This window comes from Podarcis gaigeae (genome assembly GCF_964106915.1).
Source record: "Podarcis gaigeae genome assembly, chromosome: 6".
Lineage (NCBI taxonomy): Eukaryota > Metazoa > Chordata > Lepidosauria > Squamata > Lacertidae > Podarcis > Podarcis gaigeae.
In genome coordinates this window covers 8,580,739-8,601,743 of record NC_139682.1, presented here as the reverse complement: position 1 = coordinate 8,601,743, position 21,005 = coordinate 8,580,739, and the positions used below count along the sequence as shown (strand labels likewise).

The 21,005-nt window shown below is 42.8% G+C and overlaps 1 protein-coding gene across 2 annotated transcripts; it reads right to left on the bottom strand.

Moving 5' to 3' along the window:
- Window positions 1-2,506: 2,506 nt before the first annotated feature.
- Window positions 2,507-20,475, bottom strand: YTHDF1 (YTH N6-methyladenosine RNA binding protein F1). Of its 2 annotated transcripts, XM_083744384.1 has the most exons (5): window positions 20,202-20,475; window positions 17,609-17,633; window positions 15,271-15,350; window positions 7,475-8,998; window positions 2,507-4,169 (listed from the first exon to the last, which is right to left on the bottom strand). In XM_083744384.1, exons 1-5 carry the CDS (start codon window positions 20,226-20,228, stop codon window positions 4,143-4,145), a joined length of 1,683 nt encoding a protein of 560 aa, XP_083600510.1. In that variant the 5' UTR covers window positions 20,229-20,475; the 3' UTR covers window positions 2,507-4,142. The 2 variants fall into 2 exon arrangements, with proteins under 2 accessions (XP_083600510.1, XP_083600509.1); XM_083744383.1 differs by lacking the exon at window positions 20,202-20,475 and having other exon boundaries at window positions 17,609-18,791.
- Between the last annotated feature and the right edge of the window lie 530 nt (window positions 20,476-21,005).

Sequence of the window (21,005 nt, the reverse complement as noted above, 5' to 3'; positions counted from 1 at the left end):
CCCTATTGATGCCTGAAACTTCACGAGAGAGCAGTTTGGCCCTTACGGCAACAGCTGTTGCACTCAAGATGTGGGAGACCAGGATCAACTACAGTCCTTTTAAGCATGTGGAATGCTTTGCTGCCATATGACATGTTAAAAGCTTAGGTTCTGCCATAACCAAGGCAGTAATCTTGAGGACTGTACCACCTTAGGCCTCTGGAAGGGGTTTATGATTAAACTCTTCTCCATGCATACCTCACCCCAAATCACTTCACAATAAAAAGTAGGGTGGTAGGGAGAAAAGGCTAGAATCCTTTTGATATATCAGTTCTCTATGTGGTGGATTTTTTATATAGAACATTCAGACTTACGAACATGCACTTGCAACCTTAAACCATACAGCCCAGAGAAAGGTTTTTACTGCATCTGTATTACCAGGAAAAATGCCAAAGTTAAAGAAAATATCAAAAGAGTGAGCCCAGGCACCTAAGGGTAGGCTTTTGAACCTGAACTCAAAAGCAGAGGAAGAAATGAGTAACCTTTTGTTTTGAAACCAAGATCAAAAATTATGGATCAGAGTTGCAATTCTTAATTGAAGGATCCATCTACTAAAGAATTAACTGCTGGAAGCTAGTCTTCATTGGGCAAACACTTAATCAACAGGCTGGCAGAACCTCCATAGCAGATTTGGAGGTCATGGGAGACAGGGGATGGGAAAACAAAAAAAAATTCTTCCAGTAGCACCTTAAAGACCAACTAAGTCAGTTCTTGGTATGAGCTTTCGTGTGCATGCACACTTCTTCAGATACACTGAAACAGAAGTTTCCAGACCCTTCTATATAGTGAGAAGGTGGGGAGGGGTATTACTCAGAAGGCTGGTGGGAATGGGTGATTGGCAGATAGCTGTGATGAGCCTGTTGATGACTCTTAACGACTGCAATAGGTCTTATAGGAAGAAGCAAGGGGTGAAAAGGTGAAAAATGGCTTTGTCATGTATAATGAGATAAGAATCCAAGGTCTTTGTTCAGGCCAGGTTTCTCCATGGTTTTAAGTTTGGTGATAAGTTGTAATTCAGCAGCTTCTCTTTCCAGTCTATTTCTGAAATTCCTCTGTAGTAAAACAGCTACTTTGAGATCTTGTATAGAATGTCCTGGGAGATTGAAGTGTTCTCCTACTGGTTTCTCGGTCTTGTGATTCCTGATGTCCGATTTATGTCCGTTTATTCTTTGGCGTAAGGTCTGGCCTGTTTGTCCAATATAGAGAGCTGAAGGACACTGTTGGCATTTGATGGCATACACAATGTTAGACGATGAGCAATTAAATAGTCCCGAGATGGTATGTGTGATGTTGTTGGGGCCAGTAATGGTGTTGTCCGGGTGTATGTGGCAGCAAAGTTGGCATCTGGGTTTATTGCAGGCTCTGGTGCCAGTGTCCGTGTTAGGTCTGGTTCTTATCTCATTATACATGACAAAGCCATTTTTCACCTTTTCACCCCTTGCTTCTTCCTGTAAGACCTATTGCAGTCGTTAAGAGTCGTCAACAGGCTCATCACAGCTATCTGCCAATCACCCATTCCCACCAGCCTTCTGAGTAATACCCCTCCCCACCTTCTCACTATATAGAAGGGTCTGGAAACTTCTGTTTCAGTGTATCTGAAGAAGTGTGCATGCACACGAAAGCTCATACCAAGAACTGACTTAGTTGGTCTTTAAGGTGCTACTGGAAGAATTTTTGTTTTGTTTTGACTATGGCAGACCAACACGGCTACCTATCTGTAAGGGGATGGGAAAGAATTGCTGGAGCTTCTCTCTTCTCCCATTCTGCTGGAGTCCACACACACACACCCCGCCCACCCCATTAAAGCCAGAAGGAAGTTTCAACAAATTATAGAAAGTTTAAAAGAAATTAAAGAAGGCTCCTCTCAAACTATATGAACAATAACCCTAGCTGCAACGCTGGAGGAAAGAGGTGATGTAAACGATTTAATGTAATTTAAGTAGGCTTTATGATTTTTCTAAGTAAGTGCAGGCTTTGTGGTTGCAGGCCTCTTTTGGTCTCAAAGCCATACAGAGTTTAAAAGCAGGCAGCAAATTGCATCATGATTATTTTCCCAGGACCGTAACACTCTTTTGGACTGAATCCAACTAAGTCATCTTAGTACAGACTAATCAAAATCAATAGATAGGATAAACTTACACCCACTGATTTCAGTGAGTTGACACTGAATATTATTAGTTGGATCAACAAGTGGCAGCATAATGAAACAGAGGATGACTGTTCCTTGCTCCAGGAACACGAGAAGAAGACCAACCTCGCTCCCCTCCCTCCTTGGAGGCACCATTTGTGATCCATCAAAGTGGGCTTTGAACCATCAATAAGGCCATGTCAGCAGCTATCAAGCCCTCAAGGCGACCTCTATGGCAAGGCTCCACCATGTTTCCCTCCCCGCAGCGTTTGACCAGCAGAGGGCAAACAAGCCAGAGCTTCCAAGTGCCAAGGGGGAAGAAATGAGATGACATCACACTTGCGAAGTAGGTATTATTTATTAAGGCTTGTATTCTCCTAGAGGAAAAAAGTTAATCTGATGCTGTCCCATTACTCCTTACATCGGAAGCAACAGTCCAGAGACAAAGCTATATGTTCTAAATACAAGTCTAAATGATACAGCTTAAACTTTCATTTAAATCGGAGGTCCTCTTGAGTAAGTAGATTTCAGAAGATATTTGCTTTCTAATATAAGTAAAAGATCCTCTACAATAAACACGTGCAGGTTCGGTGTGCTAGAGCAACAGGCATGAGCATCAAGAATTCATGCTTAATTTTGAAACTCCAGTTGGTGGCCATTTCTTCAATAGCTTCCTCATTCCACAAAAACATGACAGGAAATTCCGTTTCTTAAAACAGTTGTTTTTACTCATCCAACAGGGAAAAAAAATAGACACATACACACAGTTTTAAACATCTGAAGCATAATCCATCATATGAGTCTGTACTAAGATTCTATATTAAAGCTCACCATTATTGGTATAAAATTTTAACTGACATTTTAGAGAAGGTGGGTGAAGAACAAAAACAGGGGACAGATTAAAAATGATTTAATGGGTATTAGAAAGCTGAAAAAAGCCTTTAAAAGCCACATTGCCCCCAAGCCCCTGCGATGCTGAAAACATTTAAACCATTCAAAAACTACAACACAAAAAAAAATGGCAGAGAAAATTTCATCTTTTTGTTGCAGGATATGATATAGCAGGTGCACACGAAATTCATCAGATATGAATGAAAGGCTGTTTTTAGACTGCATGAGGAAGAACCCAAGGGGAACATGTCTCATGCAAACTTCACTGAAAAGGACTGAAAATTATGCAAGTGCAAAATTGCATTTGTACAATTTTCATCTATGCAGCCCATGCAAGATGTGATACTTGTGAATTGTTCCCTTTTCATTTTCTACAAGACAGAAAAGTGCTTTCAGGATTATTATTTTTTTTAAAAAAACCAATCAACAAAACAGATAAAAAGTGAACTATACAAAGAGATCTGAACTTGCTGCATTGTCAATGCTTTTGACTTGGATATTATTTCGCCAAATAAATGACAAAAAAGTAAAACACACACAAGGGTTTTTTTTGTATGCTTGCCATGAAGGAACAAGACAATTTTGGAGACTGTTGAAACAAGAGGATCTGCAGTACATAAATATAAAATTATAGTGAATTTTCAGATTAGAAACATAATTTGTGTTGAAGGTAAAAAGTCTTTGGGAAATACTAACATTTATCAGAAACTTCAATTATAGATGAACTTCTTTAACCATTAAAAAAACCCCAGCAAAACACCTTTATTTGTGGATTCTACAGCATTTTACATAGAAAAGGTACAAATTAATGCATATTCACTAGGGCAAAAAAAACAAAAACAAAACCAAAAAACCAAAAACCAAGCACACACTACAATGTACTTAAAAGATGCAACAATTTAATTTCCCCTGCACAAAAAGATATTGGAGCTGAAAGTTTGACAGTCTCCTGATGCCAGAATACAGCATCAGAGCAAATTTTTAAAAAGATTCAATTTTTCATAATCAAATTTAATATCAGTTCTAGTATATATATATATATATTTATATATATATTTATAGCAAACCATATATATGTTTATTCTTATTGTTTATTTCGATTCTGACGTTCCTGTAAAGAAAAAAACATCGTATTAGAAAACTTATTTGTACCTGTTTTAAGATGCACTGCCATGATCACAGATTTATAGTATCGGGACATATAATTCTCTCCGTATTTCAGGAGTTTTGTTCCATGTTCACAACGAACAAGGATGCAACAAAATTCCCTCATTAAGGGGACACAACTTGGGATCTACTGTTATGCCACGGACATTTTAAAAAACTTACTACGATCAATGGTCAGCATCCGTCTCTCTTGGGAGACATTGAAGGAGTGTGCCTTGGTGAGACCTCAATGTGTTCTTATAAATGAGCCTCTAGGTATGAACTCAAGTGTTTAGTGTGGCAGCACCTGAACTTTGGAACTCCCTGCCTATGGAGATCAAGCAGAACCCTCCACTGTACTAGCTAAAAAAGAGTAAGCAGTGAGCTAAGTAAACAAATAAAGCCAAACGTGGGTGGTTGTGTGCCCATCAGCCTCAAAGCAAAACTGGGCCACCCAAAAACAAGACAATGGCTTCTATATTTTCAGCAGACTTCCCAGTACGGAGGAAAATGTTTGCTTGCAAATTAAAACAGAAAATACCTTGTAAAGAACTTCACAATAGACACTGGTCAGCACTTTTTTCACTAGCTTGCTAGTGAGTGGTAGAAAAAGAAAAGTCCACCCCTCCTGGCAGCTACCTTACCTTTTTTGTTGGGCACAGCCCAGTAGTGACCAGTGGCACAGCTTCTCTGTCTTTCCAAAAGTGCATGCCACTTCTGGTTACCAAGACAGAGAGGGGTGAGGGACTAGGGAGCAGTGTGAGCAAAATGGTGGACCCAATCTTGCGCCCTTGCTGCTGTGCCAGCAGCTCACTCCCCCACTGCCTCCCCAACTCCCTGTTTTGGTAACTGGCAGTAATGCACATTCTTGGGAAGCAAGGCAAGGAATGGCGCCCTTCCCATGCTGCTACTGGCACAGAGCCAGCCCCCTAATTTGTCGACACGAAACTCCATGCACTTTCCAAGAAGCCTGCAGCTTGGAGCTACTGAGCTTAACCACAAGTCCCAGTTTAGATGATACATAGAAAACAGACATTGGCTTCGCATGGTCTTGCCAAGCCAAGGTGTGGTTTAGGCATGTCATGTAAATGCAACCAACACTGTGAAATCTGACACCCTCTTTTGTGATTTTGCAACTGCTTTTTTAACCTGGTCTGGGACTGATATGCTTTGGCTGCTCTGTTCAGTTTACTGTTGTTTTTATCACTTTTAAATCTTTGTCAGCCACTCCTGAGAGTCCTTTGGCTGAAAAGCAGGAGAAGAACTATTGCAAAGTCTCACAAGCACGCAGAAGGGGACTTGGAACTTGTGTTTCTTCGACCACAGTCCACCCCACATCACGACACTGGGACCATGCAAGTCCCTAGGCTTCCTGAAAGAGGCTTACTGGATCCCAGCCTGCTACTGTTCTTTAGAAAGAAACTACGGCAGCCTTACTGATCACCTAAACAGGCCTGCTCTCCGAGTTTTATATCATGAAGAAACAACTCCAAAACTATGGCCTGAAGTAGTATTTTAAACTTGACAGTAGCTTGTTCTTTCGGGAACAGGAGTTGCTGCTCAGAAAAACAACAACAAAGGCTGCAAGAAACAGTGACCTTGCTCAAACCAATTACTTTCTGAAAAGTGGCCTAAGAATTTTGTTCTTGCATTATCAGTCACTGTAATTTTTTAATACAAGCATTAAGCTAAGTCTACAATGCTGGAATTTGTTCTGTATATTATTCTGATATACTTAAGTGGCGTAAAAAAATTCCACTGCTGTATTTTCTGAAGCACTACTCATAAAACCAGATCCCACACTTTCTCAGGGAAACAGTACTTTATTCCCTACTCCCCAGGGAATTGCAAAATGGAGGCATTTCAGGTAAGTCAACGGAAACTTATTCAGCCTTACTTTTTCCCTAGGATGCATTACATATACAACACATTCCTAGGTTTATCAGAAATTTATGGACGAGAAGCTCTCTTTTTAAAAATTGATAAACCTGGAACCTGAAGCAACCAGCAGCTGAGACAGCCTCCTCATCAGGTAGGAGCAAGGGCAGGTGGAGTAGCTGAAAGGAGCACATCTGACTTGAGAGGCCAACTTGCTGCCTATACTTGGTAGAGATGTACAAGGAGCATTCTCCAGACTGAAGCTGAGGGCACTATCCCCAATGCCTGAATCATGTGCCCTTTTGCCCAGGCTGATGGAAGTTCTAGATCCTTGGCCTAGTTGTCCCTCCAGTTCTCCTACATTCTTGGCTCCTTTAAATCCATGTTGATTACTACTATTATGCTTATCTTCTTTCTATTAGTAGTAGTAGTATTAGTAGTACTATACTGCCCTTTATCCGTAGATCTCAGGGCTGTTCACAACAAAAAAGTACAATATATTCCCAATGAACTGCATTTTGCAATTTTTGAGGGCAATTACTTGAACAGATTTTAATTTTCTGCCTTGTATTATTGTTGTACTGTGCATATAAAGTGGAAGGAGGGGTTACACGAGTAAAGGACCATTTACTTCAAAGTTTTCTGGGCCTTCCCTCGTGGAGTTCAGTTGAAAAAAAAATCCCTCTGTAAATTTTGCAAGTTACTTAATGGCTGACTTCTCAGTCTTACATATGACCTGTAATGTTTTATTAGAAGGGTACAAATTCAATTGCAATGGGTATAAAAAAATTTGGTGCAGCTGATGAGTACTAACAATGACACCAATTTTAGTGAATACAGGCCAAGATCCAGCTGTCTTTGTTCTACTCACACAGGGAGGCTTTTAAGCTTCCTCAAATTGGACCTCCAATATTGTGAGATGCGGGGAAACTTCCCCAGAAGTACATCTCATAAGGCACAAGAGATTGTCTTCAGAATGCATTCCTGCCCCTGCCCGCAAGCAGACATGGCAAGTGGTAGTGGATGGCTTGGATTCCACCCATACTACTTCTAGGATCAAAGCCAAATCTGACCAGTGGTGGCCAAACCTGGCCCTCCAGCTGTTTTGGGACTACAATTCCCATCATCCCTGACCACTGGTCCTGTTAGCTAGGGATGATTGGATTTGTAGTCCCAAAACAGCTGGTGGGCCAAGTTTGGCCACCACTGTCTTAGACCAACTAGCAGAGATTATGTATGGATGCTGTGGATCTCTGGAAAAACCACAAGACGTGAAGCATAGGCATTTGCTTTTTAAAACAAATCAGAAGCCCCTTTCAAGCCTTTAGGTCTCTCTCCCCCTGCCCTCCCATATTTCCACAAGTTCAGTAAGACATTCTAGAGCCAGTTTACCTTCCGCACCACCTCTTCCTCCTCCTGGCGCTTTTCGTAATGGGAAAAGTCATCGAAGATAGAAGTTGTGTGCTTGTACGTAGCAATAATTTTAAGCACTTGTTTTGCTTTTTCTAAGGGCACCTCCTGAGTGTCACGGGAGTTTGTAACTGGTTTGTTGTCATTGTTCTCCAGCCTGATGTGTCGGAGTTGGTTGTTGGGCACATCTTTCACAAAGAGCCACTTGACATCAAACTTCCCCTTCCATTTGTCCTGAGACCAGACACCAGCACTGGTGCCGTAATCTACTGGCGACCTCATTTCCGCCACTCCACAGAAATGTCCACTGCCGTTGACACTGAATAATAAGTAGACTGGACCCTTACTATTCATAGAGCGGAAAGCACTGTCCAAACGCTTGTTGCCATGTTCTGTGCTACACCAAATGGAATATTTAATGGAACGATGAATATCGTCCTCAGAATAGCTCTTTATTATGAACACGCGTCCATTTTTAAGGTTCCATTCGAAATCCTTAGGGTTATAACTGTGAGCAGCTTTCAGTTTTTCAAGGACAGGGTGGGATTCGCTGCCTGGGATGGAGTTTGCTGGGGTATTGCCAGGCGAGTTGTTCTCATTACCAGTTCCTCCACTTTGGCCAAAAGCTGCATTTCTGTTACGAGGCGCCACCCACCGGTTTTGAGATGGCGGCGGCTGAGGGTTCTGGTATGGCAGCTGGGCCAGTGGAGGTGGCTGGGCAGGAATAGGCTGAATGATCTGTGGCTGTGGGACTGATTGAGGGGAAGGGATCTGCTGAGGAGTTGGAACTTTGGCCACAGGTCCCTTATTATCCCAGGTACCAATGTCCATGTTATGTTTAATAGGTGGCGGAGGTAAAGCCCCTCCTATCACAGGACCACTTTTTGCTTTCATCTTGGGCTGAGGCTTTGCGGGTTTGCTAGCAATTGCAGCCCAAGAGGTTGGCTTAGATACCGGCAAGTTTATACTTGATCCCCCATTGCCAGACAAAGCACCTGTCATCCCAGCACTGTTGACCACAGAACCTACTGTTTTCACGGCAGAAGCTGTGACGTCCCCACCAATCTTCAGTCCAACCATTCCCTGCTCGATGCTGTTCATTCCAGGAGCTTTGTTTAGAGTATCATTATGAAATCCTGTCTGCCCGTCCACCATAGTACCACCGAGGGAACTGGGCGGGTAGCTGTAGCTGCTTCCGTAAGCTGAGTTCTGAGTCTGCTGCCCTTGGGATCCACTTGTTCCCCAAGCTGAGAAAGGTGGGTTTTCAGGGAAAAAATTGAATCTGTGCGGGTAAATGTTGTTCCCCAGTCCACCAGGCTGTCCAAAAACAGCATCATGCATGAAATGATGATCACCATTACTGAGCTGTCCATAGGGAGTGAGGTATGGAATAGGAGGGTCTCCTCCAGTTGACCATGGTGCTTCACTGAGAGAGTAAGGATAGCTAATAGAATGCGGGTAATAACTGGACAGGTAGGGATCTGTCATTGATGGATAACTGTTATTCTGTTAAAGACAAGAAAAGTAATTTCAGATTCAGATATTTACAGTGTTATTCAAACCAGAAGAGATGCTTCAGAAAAGTACAAATCTTATGTGCTGCTGTAACTGAAAGAGCTATCAAATGCCCTCAATGTTTAGAAGTGTCCCCTTTCTTAACAACTGTTTCAGCCTCTCAGATGAAAACAGGTTTAGTATTGGTTCACAAGCTTTACAACGAACAGTTTCATGGGTGAATCTTGGAGACATGGAGAGGTTTTTGTTTTCCCGGGCAGCCCCACTATCGTTTTATTATATGCAGAAAACTGTTTTTCATCTGCTTTCATAATTCTGTTACTGTATTTTACTTGCTTGTAAATCACTTTGAGACTTTAGAAACACAAAACTTTTTGAAAAACAAAATTAATAAACCTAAACCATAAGCCTTGTCTTCTCTGCTTCATTGGGCATGTTAAGCCAACTAGTGAGTTGTGACTAAAGTACTTTCATAAGATGCCAATGTTACAATATTAGAAATGGGTTACTTATGCCTAACGACTTATATGAATGCTCTCAAACGCAGTATTTCAGTACAAGAAGTTAGTTGGTAAAATCCAAGTGTATGAAAAATGTGATACTGTGCAAGCAATCACAAACATTCCTAGAGAGAAAATATAATACAAATGCAAGTTCTAATAACATTTCCACCCCCAATTATTGCAAATGAACAACTCTCGTATTTGATTCTCCTCGTTCTCTCTGTTTCAACTACCTGCTAGAACATGTCACTTCTGCCTCCCTGAAAAGTCCTGGCACTTTGCAATCTTCTCTGTTGCTCTTTGGCCCATGGCTCTGGTTACTTTGCACACTCATTAATCTCACTAGCATTTCTCACTCAGATTACCGGTAATTCAGTTTGTCTGTTCAGAATTGTTCTCATCATTCTTCATCTTGCCAGCTATTTCAATCACATTTTACAACTCACTGGTTCTACTTCACATCTCTCAATCTTATTGTCCTTTTACTCTACTGGCCGGCTACAGTGAATGTCGTCATTGGATCTAGCAAGGGAGTTCTTCAGTTCATTTTAATTTATTTATTTTTAACATCTTTATGCGCCCCCTTGCCCAGATTATCCGGAGCTTTGGGCTGGGCTGTCACCAATATGCTGATGACACTCAGCTCTATCTGCTGATGGATAGTCACACCGACTCAGCCCCAAACGCACTGACCAGATGCTTGGAATCTGTGGCGGGATGGTTTCGTGGGAGCCGATTGAAACTAAATCCTTCGAAGACAGAGGTCCTATGGCTACGTCGGGATGGCATGGGGATGAGGGACCAACTCCCTTCTCTTGCGGGGTCCCAATTAGTGCCATTGCCTTCCGTTAAGAGTTTGGGTGTAATCCTTGACGCCTCCCTTTCCATGGAGGCACAGGTTACAGCAACAGCCAAGGCGACATTTTTCCACCTTCGCCGCATCAAGCAATTGGTCCCTTACCTTTCCCGCCCCGACCTGGCCACAGTGATCCATGCGATGGTCACCTCCAGGCCTGACTACTGTAATTCGGTCAACGCGGGGCTGCCCTTGAAGCTGTCCCAGAAACTCCAGCAGGTGCTGCAGCGAGGCTCCTCACAGGATCTCTGCCATGGGAGCATATTCACCCAGTGCTTTTCAAGCTGCACTGGCTCCCGGTGAAGTACAGGGTCAGATTTAAGGTGCTGCTTTTGACCTTTAAAACCCTTCACGGCCTAGAACCCTCGTACCTATGGGACCGCCTCTCCCGGTATGCCCCACGGAGAGACTCAAGGTCCATAAATAGCAACACCCTAGTGGTCCCGGGCCCTAAGGAAGTTAGATGAGCTTCAACCAGAGCCAGGGCCTTTTCAACTCTGGCTCCGGCCTGATGGAACGCTCTGCCTCATGAGACCAGGGCCCTGCAGGATCTGATTTCTTTCCGCAGGGCCTGTAAGACAGAGTTGCTCCGCCTGGCCTTTGGCTTGGAGCCAATTTGATTCCCTCCCTCTCTTTCTTTTTTCTTTTCCTTCTCCTCCTGTGATGAGGCATTTTAATGAGGGATTTTAATATTTTAATGTTTCAATATTTTAATGTTGTATTTTAATTTTGTTTTAAGTTGTAATCATTCAACTTGTTTTTATTATTGCTTGTTAGCCGCCCTGAGCCCGGCCTTGGCTGGGGAGGGTGGGGTATAAATAAAATATTATTATTATTATTATTATTATTATTATTATTATTATTATTATTATGGTGTTTATATCCACCCTTCCACCCAAAGGAGTCCAGGAAGACAAATTTGTTCTCAAGGCAGGGATGGGGAAGCTGTGTCTCTTTGGATATTGTTGCCATCAGTCCCAACCACCATGGCCAGCAGCCAGGGATTATGGAGTTTTAGTCGAAGAACAGGTGGTGGGCCATAACTCGACATTCCAGTCCTAAGGTATTATGTCTCCTTACCTACATTGCCCAGTTTCCTGTTACGTTCCCTTCCCTCACAGCTCTGACTAATCACCTTCTTTCAACCTCAGTCATAGACTCTCCCACTCTTTAAGTTGTCTTTGCTCCTGAACCTTCAAAACCTTTCTCCATGTCATTTCTGCAACAGCAACCTTTTATCACTCTTTTTTTATTTAGCCTTAACATAGCTCCTTTTCTCCTAAAGCCCTGTCTATATGCTGTGTGGCATTCACATAGGTGAAGCTTGTTGCTGGGGTGGACAGGCCATGCTGTTTTGTTAAATAGGTATAATTGTTACTTTTAAAACTTCTTTGTGAAAAGCTTGTAAATATCTTCAATAAAGTTGGTTTGCCATGCTACAATCTTTCATACACTCTTAACTATCAAGCTGCACATTTGTAATACAACACCAGAAACCCATAACAGGTGAAAAAGGTGAAATTGACCAATTAGGATTTTAATTTCAAGAAACCCGAAAGTGTGTATAAACAACAGCAACCCAGAAAGTTAAGATGAAATTGGTTGAAATGCAACTTAATAGTCAAACACTTATTAAGGGATCATGTGACAGTAAAGGTAAAGGTAAAGGTACCCCTGCCCGTACGGGCCAGTCTTGCCAGACTCTGGGGTTGTGCGCCCATCTCACTTAAGAGGCCAGGGGCCAGCGCTGTCCGGAGACACTTCCGGGTCACGTGGCCAGCGTGACATCGCTGCTCTGGCGAGCCAGAGCCGCACACGGAAACGCCGTTTACCTTCCCGCTGGTAAGCGGTCCCTATTTATCTACTTGCACCCGGAGGTGCTTTCGAACTGCTAGGTTGGCAGGCGCTGGGACCGAGCAGCGGGAGCGCACCCCACCGCAGGGATTCGAACCGCCGACCTTTCGATCGGCAAGTCCTAGGCGCTGAGGCTTTAACCCACAGCGCCACCTGCATCCCACTTCATGTGACAGAGGGCAAGCAAAATACAGTCGTACCTTGGAAGACAAATGGAATCCGTAAAATATAGAAACAAAAAGCCAAAACTTAATCAATTTAACTCTCTACACACAGTTGACAAAACAAATACATTTTCAACAGGCAAAAAAGTATCAGGATTGTAGGCACCTCTCTGATTTCAACAGGAGCAGTGTTCCATATTACTGGTGCGTCTATGCTAAAATAGACACATTTTATTCAGTGCCACTGGATACAACAAATGCAAAAGGTAAGCATTAATAATTCATAGGAAGAAACAGTGATTCCTACCTAACAGGTGATGCTTTTACACTTTGACACCCTAACTTTGCACTACATCTAACCGTGGAGACTTTTGCTATTTTACAAGACCACACACCATTCAAGCTAAAAGGAGCCGTAATTCCAAGTGACTTAGCATACCTTCAACCTCAGGTATTTTTGATATCCTAACCTTTTTAGCACAACTTTGTGACCTGACGCTATCTCATAACTCCAAGTCTAACATTTCCATGTGCAGCCGTAGCGGAATAAAGCCGTTTCACTCATCTTTGGTAAATTTCCCCACGACAAGTTGTACCTTGGTTTTCGAACGCCTTGGTACTCGGATGCTTTGGCTCCCGAATGCCACAAACCCAGAAGTGACATTTCATACACTCTTAACTTTAGACCCGGTTTAGACCACACGGGTGGTGCTGTGGTCTAAACCGCAAAGCCTAGGGCTTGCCGATCAGAAGGTCAGTGGTTCGAATCCCCGCCACGGGGTGAACTCCCGTTGCTCGGTCCCTGCTCCTGCCAACCTAGCAGTTCAAAAGCACGTCAAAGTGCAAGTAGATAAATAGGTACCGCTTTGGCGGGAAGGTAAACAGCGCTTCCGTGTGCTGCTCTGGTTCGCCAGAAACAGCTTTGTCATGGTGGCCACATGACCCGGAAGCTGTACACTGGCTCCCTCAGTCAGTAAAGTGAGATGAGCACCGCAACCCCAGAGTTGTCCACGACTGGACCTAACAGTCAGGGGTCCCTTTACCTTCTGCTGAAAAAGTGGCCAGGGTCTCATCAGCAGGCATTGCCTCATCAAGCTTTGCTGAAAATTCATGTACAATTACAAGGAAGGACTGTGTCACAGTAAAGGACCATGCAAATAGCTACCAGCTCATAGTGGACTTCTTCCAAACTACTCTTACCCCAAAAAAATGATGGATCAGTTCAGATTATTCAATCAAATTACTCAAGCACTGTCAATGTTGATACACATGCCTACACTGGAACCTATTTTCTGAGTTGAAAATATTCCACTTGTTAAAATATTCCACTGATAAAAATATTCTGCCTTTGGGTGGTCTGTTAAAATTTGAGCATGTCATTTGTTCAAGGTAATACCTATACATTTTTAAACTCAGACTTTAAAACTCTTTAATACAAGGTAATACCTATACATTTTTAAACTCAGACTTTAAAACTCTTTAATACAAATATGATATTTTTATTAAAAATAAAAATATGCACCATATAAGTTCCAGTACTTCTTTTCAGCAATTAGTTACCATGAGTTACCATCCTTAAAAAGCAGAGCAGTAAGGTAACCTAGTTCATTACCCTGTAATAAAGCATGATTCTCCATATCTAACTATTTCTGGGAGAACTCTATATCACATAAGTTATAGCATTGTAGTTAACAGAAAGGAGCAAACCATGATATGCCCAAACTACTTAAAAGATAAGGAATAAATTCAGCTGACAAGCGAAGTGTGTCAAGCATCACTTTACTGGGGAAGATAAAATTTTCCAAAGTCACTACCACGACTGAGAAGGAAAAAAGTGTATAGAATCCTATACAAACTAGTTATTTAATTAAGATGATGGGCAACAGCTCAGCAGCAGTGCCATACAAGTAACTTATTATTATTATTTGGCCTTTCTTAGTTGCTTTATACAGAAAGAAGCACCTCAAGACAACTTTACAACAAAATAAAACTCTCATCATGAAAAAGAAACCCCCAATCAACTTGCCTATTTCAAGTGTTGGGCTAGCATGATGTGTTGAACATAGGCAGCTGGACTGAAGTGTGTACCAACTAAGTTAAATATCAGTTCAACTATTTTCACAGGGTGGCCTTTGGGGAGCCAGTACCTCTTATACAGATTTAACTCACAGGGCTATGATGACAGTTAAATACTTTTATACTTCCATTATAATCATTCATCAATGCAACTGAGGATCAAACTACACGTGATGGAAAATGGTTGAACCCTTTACCTCCGATTCAAACTACACCCCTGAAGCTGCCATTATCCCCAGAGGGAAAACTCTGCATCAAATAGCAGCTTTGGGGATAACTTAAGCTGAAGGATCAATGAGGGGGTAAAAGGGTCAGAACACCTTCCCAACAGCCCCCAAATTCATTTATGGTGCTGCTGCTGTTGATTAGGGGCGTGGGTGGCGCTGTAGTCTAAACCACTGAGCCTCTTGGGCTTGCCAATCGTACGTTTGGCAGTTTGAATGCGTTCAACAGTGTGAGCTCCCATTGCTCTGTCCCACCTCCTGCCAATCTAGCAGTTTGAAAGCATACCAGTGTGAGTAGATAAATAGGTACCACTGCAGTGGGAAGGTAAACGGCATTTGCATGCACTCTGGCTTCTGTCACAGTGTTCTGTGTGCCAGAAGCAGTTTAGTCATGCTGGCCACATGACCCGGAAAAAGCTGTCTGCAGACAAACACCAGCTCCCTCAGCCTGAAAAAGTTTGGCTCTCTCTACCATATATTACAATGGTTTCCTTAAAAAAAAAAATACACAACTTTCTAATTATCTTCACTCTCGCCCTTTTTTGAAAAAAAAGAAACAAATAATATTTTCAGCAGCGCAACTAACCTGATTTGACTGTCCAGAAAGGTAAGGCTCAAAATCGTTGTCGTGAACTGTATCTTTCTGATGAAGAGAACCATTTTGCACTGAAACAAAAGAGCTGAAGTTATAGCCGTGTACATTCTTGAAGTTTCAGTAAGAACCATTTCCTAAAGCACAGTGACAGCATATGTAAACAAAGCAGTTTTTATCCTATGGCACTGTAAATTCAGAGAAGGCAGAGGGGTCAGATTTCAACAAGATGGGGAAAAAAATCTTTCACAGGAACGCTAAATGCCATTGTTGCCTATAAGACTAGTTTGAATGACATTTACTGAGCAGCTTGCAAGCAGGTTTTTCAACAACCTGCAACACAGCTTTGGCAAGAACAGGAGTAACATTCATACAATGTACTAACATACCCTGCGCCTGAGAATGAAGACTAGAGAAGCTTAGCAAGCAAGAGCAGAAATCTGAGAGGCCTCCAAGTCAGCATGGCATGCCAGGAAGAGGTCAATAAAATGCTAGCTGAATGGTCTTTAAAGTTCAAGTCTTGGTATCCTTTATGTAGAATGGAGACTCTATACTTTCTCATAACAATCTGGATTATTACAGGTATTGCTCTTTATTAGTGTATAATAACTAGCAAAAATATTTGTTTTTTTAAATCAGCTTTTCAGACCGCAGTCTAAGGAACCCTGGGATTCTTGCTTATCACAGGTTCCTCACTGAGACAAGTATCCCTGAAAGACAGATTGACAGTTATTATAATTTCCACTGTAATGTGCAGCTTCAGGGGAGTGCTAGGCATGGTCTTAGTTGCACTCAGTTGACACAGGGATACACTGAAGCCCAACAAGTCTGACCAGTACTTCATGTCTGCTGCGGGAAGCCTACAGCAATCTTCCGTATCCAGAACTGTTCACAGTGTGCAGGTATTTGATGGCAGACCAGATGATATGAAACGAACTCCAAGAAGATAGGAGGTTTCAAAGTCACTAACTAGTTAACACGTGCATTTAAGTTACCAGAAGAGTTTGTATAAGTAAAACATAATAAATGTTCAAATACCACCTTAGATAGATATCAAAAAGATAACTTTTAGAGGGGAAACCCTCTCCTCTTTTATGTGCACAAAATCAGAATCTTCCTTAAGCTATGCAAAAATAAATAAATTAAGCCTTTATGAAACTACAAACCCCCATACTGGAAACAAATATGATAGCTTAGGGCAATTACAAGTTTTAAACGGCTTAGTGTAACAAAATAAGGGAAAGCATTTATACTTAATTGTTGGGGAGGGATTAACCACAGTGCGAACAATTAAAACGCTATAGAAGGGCACTTCAAGAACACTAGACAGAAGATGCCAAAGCCAAGGACTACTGAAATCTATGGGCTCTAGCATGCCTAACTCTGTTCTGGGTTGTACTCAGGGATCCAGCAAAAAACAGGAAACTGATGGCATAGCAAATGTTACTTATGGTGAAGTTTTCCACCTTGCGTACCATGCTTACTTTTTAAAGCTGTTTTTAAACCCCTCTTAATTTTGTTGAAAATATATAGGCTTAAATAACTTCCCACCAGATTTAAAATTCCAAATACTAAACTAGTATGAAAAAAAGATCTGGAAGATGATGCTAAATGATTCCATAATTGCTTGTGGAAACAAGAACGACTCATCTGAACATGCAAATTATACTTTTGATTTTGATGTATTGTGGTCCGCCTTTAAATTTCGGAATTGGGTGGACTATAAATCTAAATAAAATATGTAACAACATAATCCAAATGTGATGGTGACTATTTGCTCTCCTACATTCAGCTGTGTCAAATGTTGCTATTTTATACATAATCTCTGCATCTTGCAGTCAAGAGGAGTTTGAACTTTGGGATGAGTGCTCCAAAAATAGTTTCAGTGGAAAAAAGAGCAGTGATGTGTCAACTCCCATGACCTATAATCCCATAACTACCAATAATACTCTGGTGACAGAAGAGGAAGTGGCCTAACTGCAATACAAAATTAATACATTCTTGGAAAATTTACCTATTTTTATCTTTTCTTTTATACAAATGAAAACAATGCTGGTGCAAAAATAAATAGGTATGCATCGTTTTTAAATAAAAACTTAGACAAATGTTTGCACAGAAACAATGGTGTGAAAACATACAAATAGTTTAACACATTGATCCTAATCAAACATCCTGAGTAAATGCCACTGAAATTCAATAAGACTTACTTCTACACAGGATCTTGTTCCATTTTAATAAGATCTGTTTCAACAGTGAAAGCCAAATTTCATCCAGTATATTTAGTCTAGATCTACTTTATGAACCATCTATTTTAAATTAAAAATTTCCTTACCTTTATTATCTTGTCCTTTCGGTCTCTGTGATGCCATAAGCACATGTTCAGATAAAGAGAGATAGAGCAGATAATATGTCACTTCCTGAGCCACAATAAAGCAAAAGATCATTCCAATTTAGATATATATAGTAATCCATGATATATAAAGAATATATAACATTGTAACATTGTAACCTACACTGACAGACAGGGCAAAACCATGTAAAGTCCTACAGTTCCCAACTACAGCCCTTTCTTTCTGATCTTAGGTTTCTGCATCTGTTACCAGTTTAGTCAGTCAGTATGTACAGTGAACCATCTCAAAGTATTTGTTAGTTCCAGCTAAAAATGGTCAAGGGCACTGCATGAACAGTATTCAATGACTCCCAAGAAATTAGTACAAAATGAACACTCAGTAGTAGAGCATGATGACAGTCAAGTGTTGAGCATGATATTTTTTAAGAGAGGAAGAGGAGACTCCTGTTGCATTCAGGTCCTACATTTAGGATTTCCAGAGGCATATGGTAGGCCAATGTGAGAACAGGATGCTGGACTACGTGGGACATTATCCTGATCCAGAAGGCTCTTTGATGTTTTTAGAAACCCCTCGCCACCTCATGAGACAAGGCTGGGGACTGCAAGGCAGACACACACTGGAAAAGAACTACAACTCAAGAGCAAAGGCAGAAACAAAGAGAAACAGATAAGGGAAACAGCACCTAGCTTTAGCATGTGCCAAGGGAGGAATTGCTAGGGAGAGATAACCAAGAAAAGAGCAGCTGACTTCTTTGGGACCTTCAGGAATACCTAAAAACCTGCAGGGGGACAGAGTAGCTGCAACAGTTTACACAGGGGGCACTGTGGGCACACATGCATACAAGGGCCTTCCCTGGTACCTACAGGGTCCCACTCTCCTGCTAAAATTAGACTTCAAAGAAACATCCTATTGCATTCAATAGAAAAGTTTGCTGTGTGTGTTTTGCACTCATGATAGTTTCTGTGATTTGCAGATATGCCATTGGGCCCAAAAAGGTTGATAAACAAAGATGTGGGAAATGTTGGCTGTTAAGAAAGACATATGAAGAGGAACACTAAAGTTTTGGGCATCCCAAGCACAAAGAGAAAGGTGGAAGGGAAGGTAGCCACATTTCCAAATTTAAGAAATAAGTAAAGCAAAAAAACAAAGTTAAGTCTTGTAGAAACCAGAGAAACACCCCCCCTTCAGAAACAAATCAAGAAGTAGACATATACAAACACATCAAAGAATGACATATACACAGGGTAAGAAAGCAAGAAATAGGTGGGAAATAAAATTGAACACCATAACAAAGGGCACTTACAGTAATAATCAGAAAGGCTATCTAGGTACCTTATCGAATTTATTATGGCATGAGCTTTTGCAGGCAAAGCTGATGAAGTAAATTAGTTAGTCTTTCAAGATGCCACAAGTCTCTTTGCAGTTTTTACTGCAACAAACATAGTTACACCTCTGGAAAATACATAGCCTTGATACAGTTTTGTGGCTATGACTGTGAGGTTGCTTGTATCAGTCATGGTATCACAAGGTAGCCTTAAGCAAGCCACTGCTTCTTAGCCACAGACTGAGACACAAATATATACTATTTACCTACTTTACAGTACTATTGCTAAGAATTACTGAGATAATAGAAGACCATTTGAAAATCCTACAGAATTGTCATGTATGAATAAAGGGAGAAGCAGTTCCCCACAAAATCCAAGACAGCAAAGAGAAAAGTTCCTCCAGGAGAAGGATGTGGAGCATGTATCTCAAAGGAGGAGGAAAGATCCAGAAAGTGGAAGGGGAGCTGAAGATAAGTAATACAGACCCTACACTTGAATAGGTACCGTAGCTTGTGGCCTTCCAGTGGGGAAGAGATGTGAAGCGTTTGGTACATGAAGTGCAACCCAAGGCATGTGTGCATGTACATCTTTCAGAATAATACTTCATGAATCTGATGACATGGACCATAGTCCATGCAAGCTTACGCCACAATACATTTATTAGCCTTTAAGTCGCAAGACTTTATTGCAACATCCAATTACCTTTCCTCAAAAAGGACCCATACAATGACTGCAGATGTCCAGTTCACACATTGCACAAATGCAAACCCCAGTTTGGCACAAAGTACTCAACAAAATCACGGCCAATTGCAGCTCCTGTTAGAGGCACATATGTGTTTATCTCACCCTCATGTTCAGCGTGCACTTAATGTACACAACCTTCGGATGCACAACGCTTGTAACAGCCCCTGCGAGGGCCTAGTAGTGCGTGTGACACAGCCAAACTCTTACGGGACCGAACAAAGGCCCGGAGGAGGGGGAAAGGAAGAGGCGGAAGAAATAAAAGAAAAAACCTCATCCCTCCCGCCCCTCCAAAAAAAGAGGACAGGGCTGGTTTTGCATAAAGCGGGAAAGGGAAACAAGGGCGAGTGTGGATAAGGCAGGTTGGGTGGGTTGCATAGGCCCAGGAAGGAGAATTAAAGGGAGCTCGACGTTTAAATTGCAAACAGAAGGAAATGCAGGGAGGGGAGAAAGGGGGCGAGCGCTGCCCGTTCTTCCCTCTCCCCACGCCCACCCTTGATCCGCTTACCTGGGGGTCAACGCTGGTGGCAGACATCTCTCATGCGCGCCCTGAAGTGGTGGTGGCAGCGAGGGGAGGGGGGAGGGACCGGGGAGGGGAGGGAGGAGGAGGAACAAGGAGGGGGGGCGAGGCCAGGCGCGGGTGAGGAGGGCAGGGGAGTAGGAGGGTAGGGGTGGGTGTCCAGAGACCCAGGCAGAGAGAAAGGGAGATGGCTGGAATGTGGGTGGGTGGGCGCGCTCCCCCCTCCCGCTTCTCCCAGGGGTGGGTGGGGGGACCAAGGAGGGAGAGTGGTGGGGGTGGGGGCGGGGGCACGCTGCGCACGCGCGTGGCGGGGAAGACGAAGAGGGCTGTGTATGTGTGGTGGGGGGGGGAGTCTGAGGTCAAGGGAAGGAGGGGAGGGGGGGAAGGAGGGCTGCCGCCGCCCCCCCGCCCTCGTGCGTGCGCGCCCTCGCCGGCCCGTTCGTGCGCGCGCCCGTTCCTCCTCCCCGCTCCCCTCACATCGCGGGCCGCCTCCTCCTCCTCGCGCAGGGCTGAGGAAGCCGCTGTTGCCGTTGCCTCCGCTCGCCTCCCTCTGGGCCTGAGGGAGACGGGAGAAGCCTTTCCCAGGCCGCTCTTTCCTTTTCCCCCTTCTTCCCTAGTTGGACCGCGGCTCCCTCAGAGAAAGAGGCAAGCGGTGCTGGAGAGATATATAGATGATATGTATCTATATATTTATATATATATTTGGCTGCCGGAGGAGCCTTCCAACTCCAATGGCGGCGGGGACCGGGCGGCGGTGACGTCAGCGCCACTGCCGCGCGGGGCATGCCGGGA